This window comes from Suncus etruscus, chromosome 7, assembly GCF_024139225.1.
Source record: "Suncus etruscus isolate mSunEtr1 chromosome 7, mSunEtr1.pri.cur, whole genome shotgun sequence".
NCBI lineage: Eukaryota > Metazoa > Chordata > Mammalia > Eulipotyphla > Soricidae > Suncus > Suncus etruscus.
The window spans coordinates 125190676-125205324 of record NC_064854.1 but is presented as its reverse complement, the minus strand read 5'-3'; the positions used below and the strand labels follow the sequence as shown (position 1 = coordinate 125205324).

General features: G+C 55.5%; 1 protein-coding gene across 1 annotated transcript; it reads left to right on the top strand.

Moving 5' to 3' along the window:
* Positions 1-2949: 2949 nt before the first annotated feature.
* Positions 2950-14126, top strand: SEMA3G (semaphorin 3G). The gene is made up of 16 exons (XM_049777455.1): positions 2950-3102; positions 4688-4848; positions 4949-5011; positions 5172-5291; positions 5470-5560; positions 5644-5760; positions 5958-6103; positions 6218-6332; positions 6426-6495; positions 7137-7281; positions 7483-7714; positions 7797-7888; positions 8599-8640; positions 9333-9561; positions 10216-10358; positions 13288-14126. The coding sequence occupies exons 1-16, from the start codon at positions 2994-2996 to the stop codon at positions 13717-13719; spliced, it is 2307 nt and encodes a 768-aa protein (XP_049633412.1). The 5' UTR covers positions 2950-2993; the 3' UTR covers positions 13720-14126.
* Positions 14127-14649: the final 523 nt, after the last annotated feature.

Below are 14649 nucleotides of genomic sequence, written 5' to 3'. Positions count from 1 at the left end.
GGCATTTCTGAGTGCAGAGCCAGGAGTAACCCCTGAACTGCTGATTGTGGCCCAAAACCAACCAACCAATCAATCAATCAATAAAGTATAAAAAAAGAAGGGGGCCGGAGATAGCACAGCGGTAGGGAGTCTGCCTTGCATGTAGAAGGACGGTGGTTCAAATTCTGGCATCCCTTATGGTCCCCTGTGCCTGCCAGGAGCGATTTATGAGTGCAAAAGGCAGAAGTAACCCCTGAGAGCTTCTGGATGTGGCCCAAAAACAAAAAATAAGCAAACAAAAAATGGCCTCCTGAGGTCCTGCTAACTCCAAGAACTCTGCTTTGAAATTGGGAGTAAAATGCCTCGACTCTTATTTGGGGCTGGTGAGGTGGCACTAGATGTAAGGTGTCTGCCTTGCAAGCGCTAGCCAAGGAAAGGACCATGGTTCGATCCCATATGGTCCCCCCAAGCCAGGGGCAAGTTCTAGGCACTTAGCCAAGGGGTAACCCCTGAGCATCAAACGGGTGTGGCCCCAAAAACAAAACAAAACAAAAAAAAACCAAGAAGGGTAACTAGTGGTAGTGAGAGGAGAGCAGCATGGAATATGGGGATGGACCTCTCATGTCTCCATTGTCGGGGTTTGGGGGAAGGGGACAGTTACATCGTGGGAGGGCTGGAAGTGAGTTGGCAGTGAGGAGGGCAGGGAGCTGAGAGGCCATGCTTGTCTGTGGATGAAAGAGAATGTCTGGGCCAGCTTCATAAGGCAGCCGGATGATGCCTTAAATACAGGGTTCCCAGAAGGATAAAAATCCTTGGGGAGGGATGGGGCCAGAGTGGTGGCACAGCAGTATGCCGTTTGCCTTGTGTGCGGCTGACCTAGGACGGACCATGATTCGATTCCCCATGTGTCCCATATGGTCCCCCAAGCCAGGAGCAATTTCTGAGCTCATAGCCAGGAGTAACCCCTGACTCACTGGGTGGCTGCTCCCAAAAAATCTTGAGGGGTGTTGTCTCGGAGTTTATGTCCTAGAATAAGGTCGGTGGGCGGGAGAGGGAGCAGCATTTGTCCTTCCAGGCATAACACCCACCCCAGGAATCTGGCTTTGAGAGGCTGGTTGGACTCTCCACATAACTTATACATACATACCATGACAAGAACACACACATCTCACGTCTGCTGATGAGGGCTCAAAAGCTGCCCACCCCCTAGTTTCTGGTACTGTACAGAGTGTCATTTCACTCTGACTGTGCTAGCAGCCCATTTAGGCCTTTGTGCTGTAGCATCCTTTGCCGGAAATATTGCTTTCTTCAAGAAGTCTTTCTTAATTTTCTCCCTTAGGGGCCAGAGAGATAGCACAGGAGTAGGGTGTTTGCCTTGCATGCTGCTGACCTGGGAGGTATCTGGTTCGATTCCTGGCATCCCATCTGGTCCCCTAGCCTCCCAGGGGCAATTTCTGGGTGCAGAGCCAGGAGTAACCCTTGAGCACTGCTGAGTGTGGCCCAACAACCAATCAATAAAAATTTTTTTGTTGTTGTTGCTTTTTGGACCACACCTGGTGATGCTCAGGGGTTACTCTTGGCTCTGCACTCAGAAATTGGTCCTGGCTTGGGGGACCATATGGGACGCTGGGGGATTAAACCGTGGTCCGTCCTGGGTCGGTCGATCATGTGCAAGGCAAACTCCCTACCACCTGTGCCACCACTCCAGCCCCCAATAAATAAAGTTAAAATTTTTTTTCTCACTTGGAAGCAACCATTGGAATATCTTCCATGCCTGGCCTCTTCCTATTGTAGTTACATCATCACTGCCTGCTTCCACACTACTACCAAAAATACCATATTTTTCGTACCATAAGATGTACTCCCCTCTCCCCCAAAGTGCGTCTTATGGAGAGAATGCCTCCTGGAGCTGAAGCCTGAGTGCAGGGGATGAGAGCATCAAAAAACTATGTGTGTCTTATGGTCAGGAGTATCTTATAGGGTGAAAAATATGGTATCTGTGGCATCTTCTGAGGGACTCCTACCTGAACACACCCAACAAGGCAATGAATGACTGAACAGTTGGGACTGCCTGAAGTGTCTACTTCATCCACTAGATGGCACAAGCTGCCCATATCTGGGTCCTTGAGAAACCTAGGCACATCCACCCTTGCAGGAGTAGTATTTCCTTTTTTTTTTTTTTTTTTTTTTTTTTGGTTTTTGGGCCACACCCGGCGGTGCTCAGGGGTTACTCCTGGCTGTCTGCTCAGAAATAGCTCCTGGCAGGCACGGGGGACCATATGGGACACTGGGATTCGAACCAACCACCTTTGGTACTGGATCGGCTGCTTGCAAGGCAAACACCGCTGTGCTATCTCTCCAGGCCCTGTTGTTGTTGTTGTTGTTTTTAAAGCTACATCCAGAGGTGCTCAGGGGTTACTTCTGGCTCTGCGCTCAGAAATCACTCCTGGCAGGCTCGGGGGACCATATTGGATGCTGGTAATTGAACCCAGGTCTGTCCTGGGTTGTCTGCATGGAAGACAAATGCCCTACTGCTGTGCTATTGCTCTGGCCCCTAGTCAGTCAACTTTTTTGTTTTGAGGCCATCCCCAGCAGTGCTCCCAGAGGTACTTGTTGAGTATGTATGGTGATGGGAATTGAACCCTTCTGGGGGTTCAATGCAAGAAAAGCCCTAAATACAGTACTATCTCTCCAGCCCTGCATCAACATCTGACCTCTGCCATCTGATCTTCTTATCTGGAATCCTACATCCTACACACACACACACACACACACACACACACACACACACACACACACACACAACTGGGCTGTTGGCTGTGCCCAGCAGGTGCTCAGTGGCTGTGACTCCTCTCCCGGCCCCAGCCACCAAGCCTGGAGGGGCGGAGCTGGAGCTGTCGCCTTATAAGTGGAGGCGCCAGCAGAACCAGCAACAAACTCCAGCCAGCCTAGAAGCTGGAGGAAGGCAGCTCCGCTGGCTGACAGCGCTGAGCTGCTGCGCTCCGCTTCTGGGCATGGCCCCCTCGGCCTGGGCCGTCTGCTGCCTCCTGGGGGGGCTCCTGTTGGGTCGAAGCAGCCCCAGCCCCGGCCCCAGCGTGCCCCGCCTTAGGCTTTCCTATCGAGGTATGAACCACAAGTGTGTGTGTGAGTGTGTGTGTGTGTGTGTGAATGTGTGTGTGTGTGTGTGTGTGTGTGTGTGTGTGTGTGTGTGTGTGTGTCTGGCTGCCCTGGGGGACCCTAGTCAGAGATATGCAGTTACCTCCTCCCCATGGAGTCTTTCTCGGAGTGGCTTCTGTCTGCTGCTCCCGTTGCAGGTCAGAAGGGGCAGGGAGGGTCCAGTCTTGGGAGGCACCACGTGGAAATGGGAAAGACAGAAACAGGACTCCTGAGAAACAGGGAACAGTGGGACAGACTGACAGCTAAGAGCTAGTTCTGTGCAGGGCTGAGGCTGGGAGGTGGGGGGGGGCAGACAGCACCAAGGTCCCCATCCTAATTCTCCTGCCTGCACCCCTGCACCTGGCACCCCCAGGGCTGCCCTGGTCTGCTCTGCAGCCGTACCCACCTGGCCCCTGCGTGCTCTACAGAGCTCCCCCTGCCCCGTAAGGAGCTGCGCTGCCAGCCCAGACACAAGCACTTGGCAGATTCCTGGGGCAATCAGAGGAGTGATCCTGGGAGATCTGGATGTTTTGGTGTGTCTGAGAGGGCAGAAGAAGAAAGATGGGTCTCTGGAGAGTTTGGGTGTATGCTGAAGAGGGAACATGGGCTGCCTTGGGAGCTGTGGTTTGGGGGTGAAACTCAGGCTATCAGAAAAAAAAAATAGAGGGCCCGGAGAAGATAGCACAGTGGCGTTTGCCTTGCAAGCAGCCGATCCAGGACCAAAGGTAGTTGGTTCGAATCCCGGTGTCCCATATGGTCCCCCGTGCCTGCCAGGAGCTATTTCTGAGCAGACAGCCAGGAGTAACCCCTGAGCACCGCAGGGTGTGGCCCAAAAACAAAAAACAAAAACAAAAAAAAATAGAGAGAGGCAAAGTATTTGTAGCTCTCTAGAGAGTTTCTTAAGAGAGGCTATGAATGAGTTGGAGAGGCTGTGGGTACTGCACCCAGGAGGATCCTCTAGGAGTCTAGGTAGACAAAGCATACCCCTGCTGGCCCCTGACTTCATTTTCTATCACCTTCACCTCTCTAGGAGGTGATCCCAGGAACTCTCAGAATTTGCAGCCAGTCTGCCCCACACCCCCGTGGTGGCAGTACCTAGGCAGGTTGCAAAGTTTGGAGACAGTTGGCCTTGAGAGTCTTTCAGCAGCTCTCTGGGGGCCCTGCCCTGCCAGCCTGCCCACCTGTCCTGCTGAGTGGGCACACACAGCACAGAGGTGACTCTCCCTGTCCCCTCCCCACACTTCTCCTAACACTCACCAGAAGTTTATGCAGGACACATAAGCCCTAGGAAGAGATATTAGTGGAAATGGTGTGAAGTCATGGAGACATATGGGCAGGCTCCTGGGACAGAGGCTCAGAGACCCCTGTTCCCTTTTCCCAAACCCACCACACACCATACACTCAGGAGCATTTCCCTGAAGTCCTTGGGCAGCCCAGAGCATGGGAACATTTTCCAGATGTGGGTGTGTGGGTGTGTGAACCAGGGACCAGGCACCTCCTTGCGGCGAGGCCTACGGGAGCAGCAGCCTGTCCCCCTCCCCATTCCTCCCAGACCTCCTGGCTGCCAACCGCTCTGCCATCTTCCTGGGTTCCCGAGGACCCCTGGACCTCCAGGTCCTGTACCTGGACGAATACCGAGATCGCCTTTTCCTGGGGGGCCGAGACACCCTCTACTCCCTGCGGCTAAACAAGGGTTGGCCGGATCCCCGAGAGGTGAGCTAAACCGACAAGGGAGAGGAGGGTCTGTCTGATTGTTGGGCAGATGGGGAAACTGAGGCTGGGAAGCCCCAGGGTCAGCCAGACTCTGTTTCAGGTCGTGTGGCCGCCTCAGCCTGGACAGAGGGAGGAATGTGTGCGGAAGGGCAGGGATGCTTTGGTGAGTAGACGGCACACACACACACACACACACACACACACACACACACACACACACACAACTCACCACATCCGTTCTTATAGTTGATCAGTGAGTCAAGGCTAAGCCAGAGCCTAGATTTGTGGGGCGACCCCTCACCCTCACCCTCTCTTCCCCGTAGATGGAGTGTGCCAACTTCATTCGGGTGGTACAGCCCCACAACAGGACCCACCTGCTCGCATGTGGCACGGGCGCCTTCGAGCCCAGCTGTGCTTTTATTGCCGTGGGGCACCGCGGGGAGGTGAGGTCAGGCTGGAGCATGAGGCTGGCAGGGGCAAAGGGGTCAGGGGGGCCTGAAAGGAGCCTTTGTGGCAGGATCTGATGTGGGGGTGAAGCCTGGAGGCGGCCTCCGCCTTCCCCCTCTCCGGCCGCACGCGATGGCCACTGCAGATCGCTTTGTCTGTCCCTCTTCTCCTTAGCATGTGCTCAAGCTGGAGCTGGGCAGCGTGGAGAGCGGGCGAGGCCGGTGCCCACATGAGCCTGGCAGACCCTTCGCTAACACCTTTGTAGGTGAGTGACCAGCTCAGGAACATAGATGGGGGAGCCTGCCCTCTGGGAGTCCTGGTTACCCACCCAATTCTCACTCTCACCAGGCGGGGAGCTGTATACTGGCCTCACTGCTGACTTCCTGGGGCGTGAGGCCATGATCTTCAGGAGTGGGGGTCCCCGGCCTGCCTTGCGTTCTGACTCAGATCAGAACCTCCTTCACGGTGAGCCTGAGTGCTGCTAAGTGTGAGGCTGGTGGGGATGTTTAGATCGCTGACATGGGGTGAGGCCAGAAAGGGCCCCATACCTGCCCTACACTCTGGAACTCCCATCTCCTCGTTTCCCTGTGTCTCTGCATTGGGCTCAGACCCCTATGGCCCCTCTAAGGTCCTTCCTACCCGTCCCAACTCTCCCCTCACAGACCCCCGCTTTGTGATGGCCACTCGAATCCCTGACAATTCTGACCGGGACGACGACAAAGTATATTTCTTTTTCTCGGAGACGGTCCCAGCTCCCGACGGTGGCCCCGGGCGTGTCACCGTCAGCCGTGTGGGCCGAGTCTGCGTGGTGAGAGCTGGGGAGGGAAGCATCCCATTTAGGAAATGAGCCAGGGTGCCAAGCAGAAGAGCATGGGGAGAGGCCCAGAAGCAGGACCCTGTCTGATTGTCCCCCACTCTGCAGAACGACATGGGTGGCCAGAGAGTGCTGGTGAACAAATGGAGCACCTTTCTCAAGGCTAGGTTGCTGTGCTCGGTGCCCGGCCCGGGAGGGGAAGACACACACTTTGACCAGCTGGGTAAGCGTGGGCAGGAGCCAGGGTGGGGCAATAAGTGGTCGTAGGACCTGGACACAGCCAGCGACACTAGTGTTGTCTTCCCTTCTCTCACAGAGGATGTGTTTCTACTGAGGCCCAAGTCCGGGAGGAACCTCGAGGTCTACGGGTTATTCCGCATAGTCAGGTGGGCCCCCGTCTACCCCACCCTCACTCTCTCTTACTCCATGGGTCTGGCTGGGGTCAGCCTCAGCTGGGACTTCCTGTGGTCTGGGTCCTTGGCTCTAGTTTGTAGGCCTTAGGGTGTCTCTCTCTCTTTGGCCAAGCATCCAAGTTCCTTTCTCTTTTTTGGGGGGGAGTTTGGATCATACTCAGTGGCCCTCAAGGGCTCTTCCTGACTCTGCACTCAGAAATCACTCCTGGCAGGCTCGTGGGACCATATGGGATGCTGGGTATTGAACCGGGGTCTGTCCAGGGTTGGCCGTGTGCAAGGCAAATGCCCTACTATTGTGGTATCACTCTGGCCCCCCCCCCCCATGTCCCTTTCTTTTAGTTTCTTTTTTGGTTTTTGGGTCACAACTGGCAGCGCTCAGAGATTATTCCTGGCTCTACGCTCAGAAATCGCTCCTGGCAGGTTCAGAGACCATATGAGATGCCAGGATTCGAACCACTGACATTCTGCATGCAAGGCAAACACCTTGCCTCCATGTTATCTCTCTGGCCCCTTCTTTTAGTTTCTCTCCCCTTTGTCCTGGCAATGGAGCCAGACTGCCCCTTCCCCCTCTGGACACAGCCTACCTAGCCTGACTGTCCCCAATCACCCTACAGTGCCGTGTTCCAGGGCTTTGCTGTCTGTGTGTACCATATGGAAGACATCTGGGAGGTCTTCAAGGGACCTTTTGCCCACCAAGATGGCCCCCAGCACCAGTGGGGGCCATACGGGGGCAAGGTGCCCTTCCCGCGCCCAGGGATGGTGAGTGTCTACCAGAGTCAGGCCAGAGACAGTGCCGATGTTAAGGGGACACTGCTCTAGGATGCCTGACCACTGAGGTTTGGGGTGGGAGCCCACGTTTAGGAGTCCCTCGAGAGTTTGGGTGCCCATGGAGACAGGGTGTGGAGATGGGGACACTGGGAGCCCCCGGACTGCTCAAGCACTGCCTTGTGCTGCCCACAGTGCCCCAGCAAGATGACGGCACAGCCAGGGCGGCCCTTCGGCACCACTAAGGACTACCCAGACGAGGTGCTGCAGTTCGCCCGTGCTCACCCACTCATGTTCCATCCTGTGCGACCTCGAGGGGGCCGTCCGGTCCTGGTCAAGACCCACCTCAGCCAGCAGCTGCGCCAGATCGTGGTGGACCGCGTGGAGGCGGAGGATGGCGCCTATGATGTCATCTTCCTGGGGACTGGTGGGTGGGATCCTAGATAAGGTTGAGGGGTGGGGGTCTTCCCCAGGCCACTCCTCTCAGTTGACCCCATGTCTGTGCCCAGATTCAGGCTCCGTGCTCAAAGTTCTGGCACTCCAGGCAGGGGCCTCAGCTGAGCCCGAGGAGGTGGTTTTGGAAGAGCTCCAAGTATTCAAGGTGAGTGAGGGGCCTGAAAGGAGGAGTCCCCTCAAACCAGAGCGATTGGGGTCTGTCTTTACCCACTTTGCAGCCAGTGAGTGTCAAAGGGCAAGGGTTGGAGGTCATTGGCTACTGCAGAGGCCTTGTCAATATTTTAGAGGGACATGGGGGGACTGGGGATGCTGTGTGTGAGCAGAAAGCTGGGGACCCCAGAGAGGGGTTGGCTAATGGGAGCATCCTTTGATGGAGGCCCGTTGGACTCCCATTGCTGTGTGCGTGTGTGTGTGCGTGTGTGCGCGCGCGCGCGCGCGCGTGTGTGTGTGTGTGTGTGTGTGTGTGTGTGTGTGTGATACTGGGGTCCTGAGATCTCAGTCCCCAGCAGATTCTCTAGTGCTCTGTAGAGCCACCCAGGGTGGGGAGGGAATGTGTCTGGGAGTGCCTCCCCTGTGTGTGTGTTTGGGGGGTGGGTTGGACAGCTGCCTCCTTGCAGGGGAGAGGAGCTGTGGGAAAGGATACTGAGCTCTCTGCACTGTGCCAAGCCTGCTGCTTAGAGGCCTGCCAGGGTCCAGGGCCCTTTTTAACAGCCCATGTCTGGGAAAGGCCGTCTGGGCCTCGATGCCAGTGGGTGCACTGACCCAGGCTGAGAAGAAGAGGGTTCCTGCCTGGTGATAGGATGTGGGGAAGGTCTTGCCCAGGCCCCCCACTCACTGAGGCCCTGTTCCCTCCAGATGCCAACCCCCGTCACTGAGATGGAGATCTCCGTTAAAAGGGTAAGAAAAGGGAGCCAGGGAGATGATGCAGTGGGTAGATTCCCAGGTTCAGCCCCCGCATCCCACATGTTCCTCCAAGCCTACCAGGAGTGATCCTCGAGCACAGAGCCAGGAATGAGCTCTGAGCATTTTATTTGTGTGTGTGCTATCCCCAACAAAAGTGCTAAGAAACAAACTTCTGATTTGGGGGCTGGAGAGATAGCACAGTGGTAGAGTATTTGCCTTGCATGCAGCCAAGTCAATCCAGGGCAGATGGTGGTTTGAATCCTGGCATCCCATATGGTCCCCTGTGGCTGCCAGGAGCGATTTCTGAGTGCAGAGCCAGGAGCAACCCCTGAGCACCTTCTGGTATGACCCAAAACCAACCAAACCAAACCAAACCAAACAAAAACATCTTTTGATTTTAGGGGATCCACATTTTAGAGGTCTGGTCCGTGTCCTTTTTCAAGCGGCATCTGTCACCTCCCCACGTTTACGTGATGCTCTTTGGACAAATCCCCACTTTTGTCCTGGAAGAGCTTACCCCAGGGAATCTGGTGTGTGAGGCCTGTTTTACATTTTTGGGGCTGCCTCTGCAGGGCTCTCAAAGACCACTGACAAAATGCAGGGCCCCTGGAAATCCCCTGGAAGCTGGGAGCCTGCCTGCTTCTGGGGCAGCTCAACCCAGGCCCTGTGCACCCCTCTGTTTCCAGCAAATGCTGTACGTGGGCTCAAGACTGGGTGTGGCCCAGCTGCAACTGCACCAATGCGAGACTTATGGCAGTGCTTGTGCCGAGTGCTGCCTGGCCCGAGATCCATATTGTGCCTGGGACGGTACCACCTGCACCCGCTACCGGCCGGGCATCAGCAAACGCCGCTTCCGCCGGCAGGATATCCGGCATGGCAACCCTGCCTTGCAGTGCCTGGGGCAGAGCCAGGGAGGTGAGTGGTAGCTCATGGGGGTACCACCTGGGCTCTCACGGGGTCTTGCTTACAGCCCTGAGAAGTGTGGTCCTGTTGTCAAAGTCCTCAGTTTCCCCTCTTGCTCTATAGTGGCAGAGTCTTTGTTGGGTGCCTGAAATGGGGGCAGAGTGGGTTGGAGAGATAGCACAACAGTAGGGTGTTTGCCTTGCATTGCACCTGATCCAGGATGGACAGTGGTTTGTTTGTTTGTTTGTTTTTTGGTTTTTGGGTCACACCCGGCGGTGCTCAGGGGTTACTCCTGGCTGTCTGCTCAGAAATAGCTCCTGGCAGGCACGGGGGACCCTATGGGACACCGGGATTCGAACCAACCACCTTAGGTCCTGGATCGGCTGCTTGCAAGGCAAATGCCGCTGTGCTATCTCTCGGGCCCTGGACAGTGGTTTGAATCCTGGTATCCCATGTGGTCCCATCCCGAGATTGCCAGGAGCAATTTCTGAGTGCAGAGCCAGGAGTAACCCCTGGGCACCACCCGAGTGTGACCCCAAAGCCAAAAATAAATAAATAAAATGGGGGCTGACGGTCTTTACACTGCTATGGACCCCGGGACTGAGGACTTAGTAAGTAGACATGGTCCCAGTGCTTCTGAGCTGGCTCTTCTCTGCCTCCCTCCAGAAGAAGCTGTGGGACTCAGCGGGGTGACCAGCAAGGTCTATGGCACAGAAAACAACAGCACCTTCTTGCAGTGTCTGCCCAAATTCCCACAAGCTGCCGTGCGCTGGTTCTTGCAGAGGCCCGGGGCCAACAGGCTTGAGCAGGTGAGTGAGCGCCCACCTCCAACTCCCAGGTCCTACACCTAGAGAGCTAACTCTAGCTGGGGCTCTGAGGGGAGCCTAAAAGATCAACCCAAGAAAGTAAGGTCCTGGAGAAGCCCGGAAGGAGGTGCCCTACCCTTGGCATCAAAGAATGACCAGCCACATATGACAGCCCAGGTCTAGGTCAGCTCTGAGGGATGGGAGCAGGGATGGGAGATGAGGGGAGGAGTCATCTTACTCCCTGAGGGGAGCAGGAAGCATGTGGCTCACTGTGGTGTCTTTTGTTTGTTTTCTTTTGGGGGGCCATATCCGGTGACACTCAGGGGTTACTCTCAAGGGTTACTCCTGGCTATGGGCTCAGAAATCGCTCCTGGCTTGGGGACCATATGGGACGCCGCCGGGATCAAACTGTGGTCTGTCCTAGGTTAGCGCGTACAAGGCAAATGCCCTACCACTTGTGCCACAGGTCCAGCCCCTGTTTATATTTATTTTTGTGTCACATTGGTTATGCTCAGGGCTTACACTTGGTGGTGTTTAGAGGGCCATATAGGATGCAGAGGATGGAACCCAGGTCAGCTGTATGCAAGATAAACATCCTCTCCGCTGTACTATTTGTGGCTCATTTTTTAAATTTTGTTTTGCTTTGTTTTTGGGCTACACCCAGCGGTGCTCAGGGGTTACTCCTGGCTCTGAGCTCAGAAGTCATTCCGGGCAGGCTCAGGGAACCATATAGGATGCCAGGGATCGAACCCGGGTTCATCCCAGGCCGACCGCATGCAGGCAAACGCCCTACTGCTGTGCTATCACTCGGGCTCCTCATCTTTTTTTTTTTTTTTTTTTTTTTGGTTTTGGGGGTCACACCTGGCACTGCTCAGGGTTTACTCCTGACTCTGCACTCAGATATTACCCCAGGTGGTAGATCTGGAGACCATATGGGATGTCAGGAATTGAACGCAGGCTGACCACATGCAAAGCAAGTACTTACCCGCTGTACTATCGCTCTGACCTCATGGTTCATCTTTGAAAGAGCCTTTACCCAGGGGTTCTTGATTCTCCTGTGTCCCAGGCCTGGTCCCTTGTCCTTGCTCCCCACCCCCCCTATACACACACACACACACACACACACACACACACACACACACACACACACACACACACACACACAGCCTCTTCACACTTCCTCCCTGTGCAGGAGTCCAGCTGCCTGCACGGGCTCGTCCTCCCCCGTCCGGAAAGGTCTGTCAATTGAGATGGCTTCAGCCTGGGCCTGGGGTGAGCGTAGGAGGGGTCTGGTAAGGAACTGTCCCAAGGCAGGGGAGGAGCACTGCTCTCCTTCCAGCCTGGGAACTGGGGGAGGCCAGTCTTGGGCCAGCTGTGAGACTGGGCACTGGAAAGTCTCCCCCAGAGGGCCTGGGGCTCAGCAAAATAAGCAAAAGAGCCACGTAGCACTAACGGTCTCAGCACATCTTGCCTGGCTCACAGATGCCCAGGCTCCAATTCATGCTGGGTCTCTGCCCAAGCCAGTATGAGCCTATCCCCCACAGTCTGGAGATGCTCTGCCCCTATCTAGCTGTGGGACCCTGCTCTGCAGGGGTGGGGATGGAGACCACCAAGAGATTCAAGTGTAGTTCCAATCTGGGGCCTCTCCCCTTTCTCCCCGTTAAAGCTCAGAAATACCTAGTTTTGAGGTTGAGTAACAGAAAGTACAGAGGATGGAGGCCAGAATGGTGGCGCAGTGGTAAAGCATTTGCCTTGCACGTGTCTGACCTAAGATGGAGCACAGTTTGATACCCTGGTGTCCCATATGGTCACCCAAGCCAGGAGCCACTTCTGAGAGCAAACCAGGAGTAACCCATGAGTGTCACAGGGTGTGGCCCAAAAACCAAAAAAAAAAAAAAGGAGAAAGTACAGAGGATGAAGGCCCTTGTACAGAGCCAGCTCTGTTCTGATTCCCTGGACACAAATGTGACTTAGCACCCTCTAGGTCCTAGGAGGAAATTCTGACACTGTTGCCAGATGTGGCATAGAGAAGAGAACCTGGCTTGTTTGTTTATTTTTATTTATTTATTTATTTATTTATTTTTTTGGTTTTTGGGTCACACCCGGCAGTGCTCAGGGGTTACTCCTGGCTGTCTGCTCAGAAATAGCTTCTGGCAGGCACGGGGGACCATATGGGACACCGGGATTCGAACCAACCACCTTTGGTCCTGGATCGGCTGCTTGCAAGGCAAATGACGCTGTGCTATCTCTCCGCGCCCTTGTTTATTTTTTTTAACCTGCTGTTTTTGTGTCACATCTAGCAGAGTTCAGGGCTTACTCCTGGCTCTGTACTCAGGGATCACTCTTGGCCATGCTCAGGAGAACATATAGGATGCTAGGAATTGAACCTAGATCAGCACATGCCAGGCAAGTGCCCTACCCTCTGGACTATTATTGCTCCAGCCCCATTTGTGTGTGTGTTTGTGTGTGTTTTTGGGCCACCCAGTGATGCTCAGGGATTACTCCTGGCAATGTGCTCAGAAATCACTCCTGTTTTGGGGACCATGTGGGATGCCAGGGGATCAAACTTCTATTCGCCCTGTGTCAGCAGCATGGATGCCTTACCTCTTGTGCCACTTCTCGGGCCCCTCCAGCCCCATTCTATCTGCTTTCTGGGAATGTCTTCCAGGGCGTCAGTAGATGCCCAGAGATCTGCCTCTGGTCAGTCCAGTCGTGGAAAAGTCCCTTTTAGCAGCCTGCACGCTGCCTGACTCAGCCTGGACCCAGTGTTCCAGGTTACAGGCCCCCTACCAGGAGGGACACACAGAGTCAAGGGAAGTGGCTAAAAGTGGCCAGTGGGGCAGTGTGGGAAAGGGACTGAGTGGAGTGTAGTTGGGGGGCTAGTGCATGCCCTTCCATGCACCCCATTCCTATTCTCCCCTGTGCCTGGCAGGTGAAGACGGATGAACGAATCCTGCTCTTGGAGCAGGGGCTGCTCTTCCGCCGGCTCAGCCGCCTGGACTCTGGCACCTACATCTGCACCACTTCGGAGCATGGCTTCTCCCGCACGGTGGCTCGCCTGGCTCTGGAGGTGATTGGAGCGGAGCAGCTGAGCAGCCTATTCCCCCGGGGGTCAGCGTCAGAGGAACCCCCAGGCCGGGACTCTGTGTCCCCCAAGGCTTGGTACAAGGACATCTTGCAGCTCATCGGTTATGCCAACCTGCCCAGGGTGGATGAGTACTGTGAGCGCATGTGGTGCCCCTCTCGGAACCGGGCCAAGCAGGCCAAAGGCAAGACCTGGGCCGGCCTGGAGCTGGGCAAGAAGGTGAAGAGCCGGGCACAGGTGGAGCGCAATCGGACACCCCGGGAGGTGGAGGAGACATAAAAGAGGGTGGAGAAGGGGATAGCCTGGAGGGGCCTTATGTGCAGCAGCCTCTGAGTCTCCCAGCCACTCAGCTAGAGCAGCAGGGGGGACCACATTTCTGACCTCCTTAGTAGGGGGGAGCCTGACCCCCACCCCCTACTGTACTACTGCAGAAAAGGCTGTGAGCCCGAGGGAGTGGCTGTGCCCAGGGCTATTCCCTGCCCCTCTCAGTGCTGTTAGTCCCAGACTGGAGCCAGCACACTTCTGGCCACCCCCAAGGCTCTGTGGGGTTGCTTTTTGTTCTCAGAGATGGCCCCCCAGAATCCATTTCCGGGTGTGCCCACAGGCAAGAAGACTGGTAGTTCTTTCCCAGCCTGCAGAACAATGGGCATTCTGAGTGACCTTAACTACGTGGGCGTTTGGGGCTCTGTGTGTTGGGGGTGGGCAGAGGGTAGTCTGGGGAGTCAGCAGTGGGAAAGTAAGTGCCTTGAAGCCAACTGCTGAGACCCTCTCTGAGCTGAGGAGGAAAAGTGGAGGTGCTGAGAGGGTGGCTCTGTGGACACCCCACCTCCTCCCTTGCCTGGAGTCTCAGATATTGGTGGCTCTTGAATACTGCCCACCACACTGTCCACCACATAATCCCAGCAGCATGGGCTGCCAGAGTTCCTTGGGCCCCCCCATAAAGTTAGAAGGGAGCTCCCTCAGCCTCTCTTGGGCCTCAGAACTATCGCTTGAGCCAGCTTTCCTGGAAGTACAGTCCCTCCTGAAGAACTTTTTTCTCCTGCCTTGTTCCCAGTGAGGGGGCTCTATGCGGATGGGCCCTTCAGGTGGGTTCTAGAAAGCCATCCCCTCCCTCTGCTGACTGGCCATGGGAAGATGGAGCTGGGCAGGCAGAACAAGTGTCCACATATGAAAGGGTGGGATTCGGCTGTGTGAGCCAGCTGCAGGGGG

Excerpts from the sequence above, each read along its gene's own strand:
- SEMA3G (XM_049777455.1), top strand. The coding sequence starts at position 2,994 with ATGGCCCCCTCGGCCTGGGCCGTCTGCTGCCTCCTGGGGGGGCTCCTG. Across the intron at positions 4,849-4,948 it reads GTTGGCCGGATCCCCGAGAG|GTCGTGTGGCCGCCTCAGCC; the intron begins GTGAGCTAAACC and ends ACTCTGTTTCAG. Across the intron at positions 7,889-8,598 it reads AAGAGCTCCAAGTATTCAAG|ATGCCAACCCCCGTCACTGA; the intron begins GTGAGTGAGGGG and ends TGTTCCCTCCAG.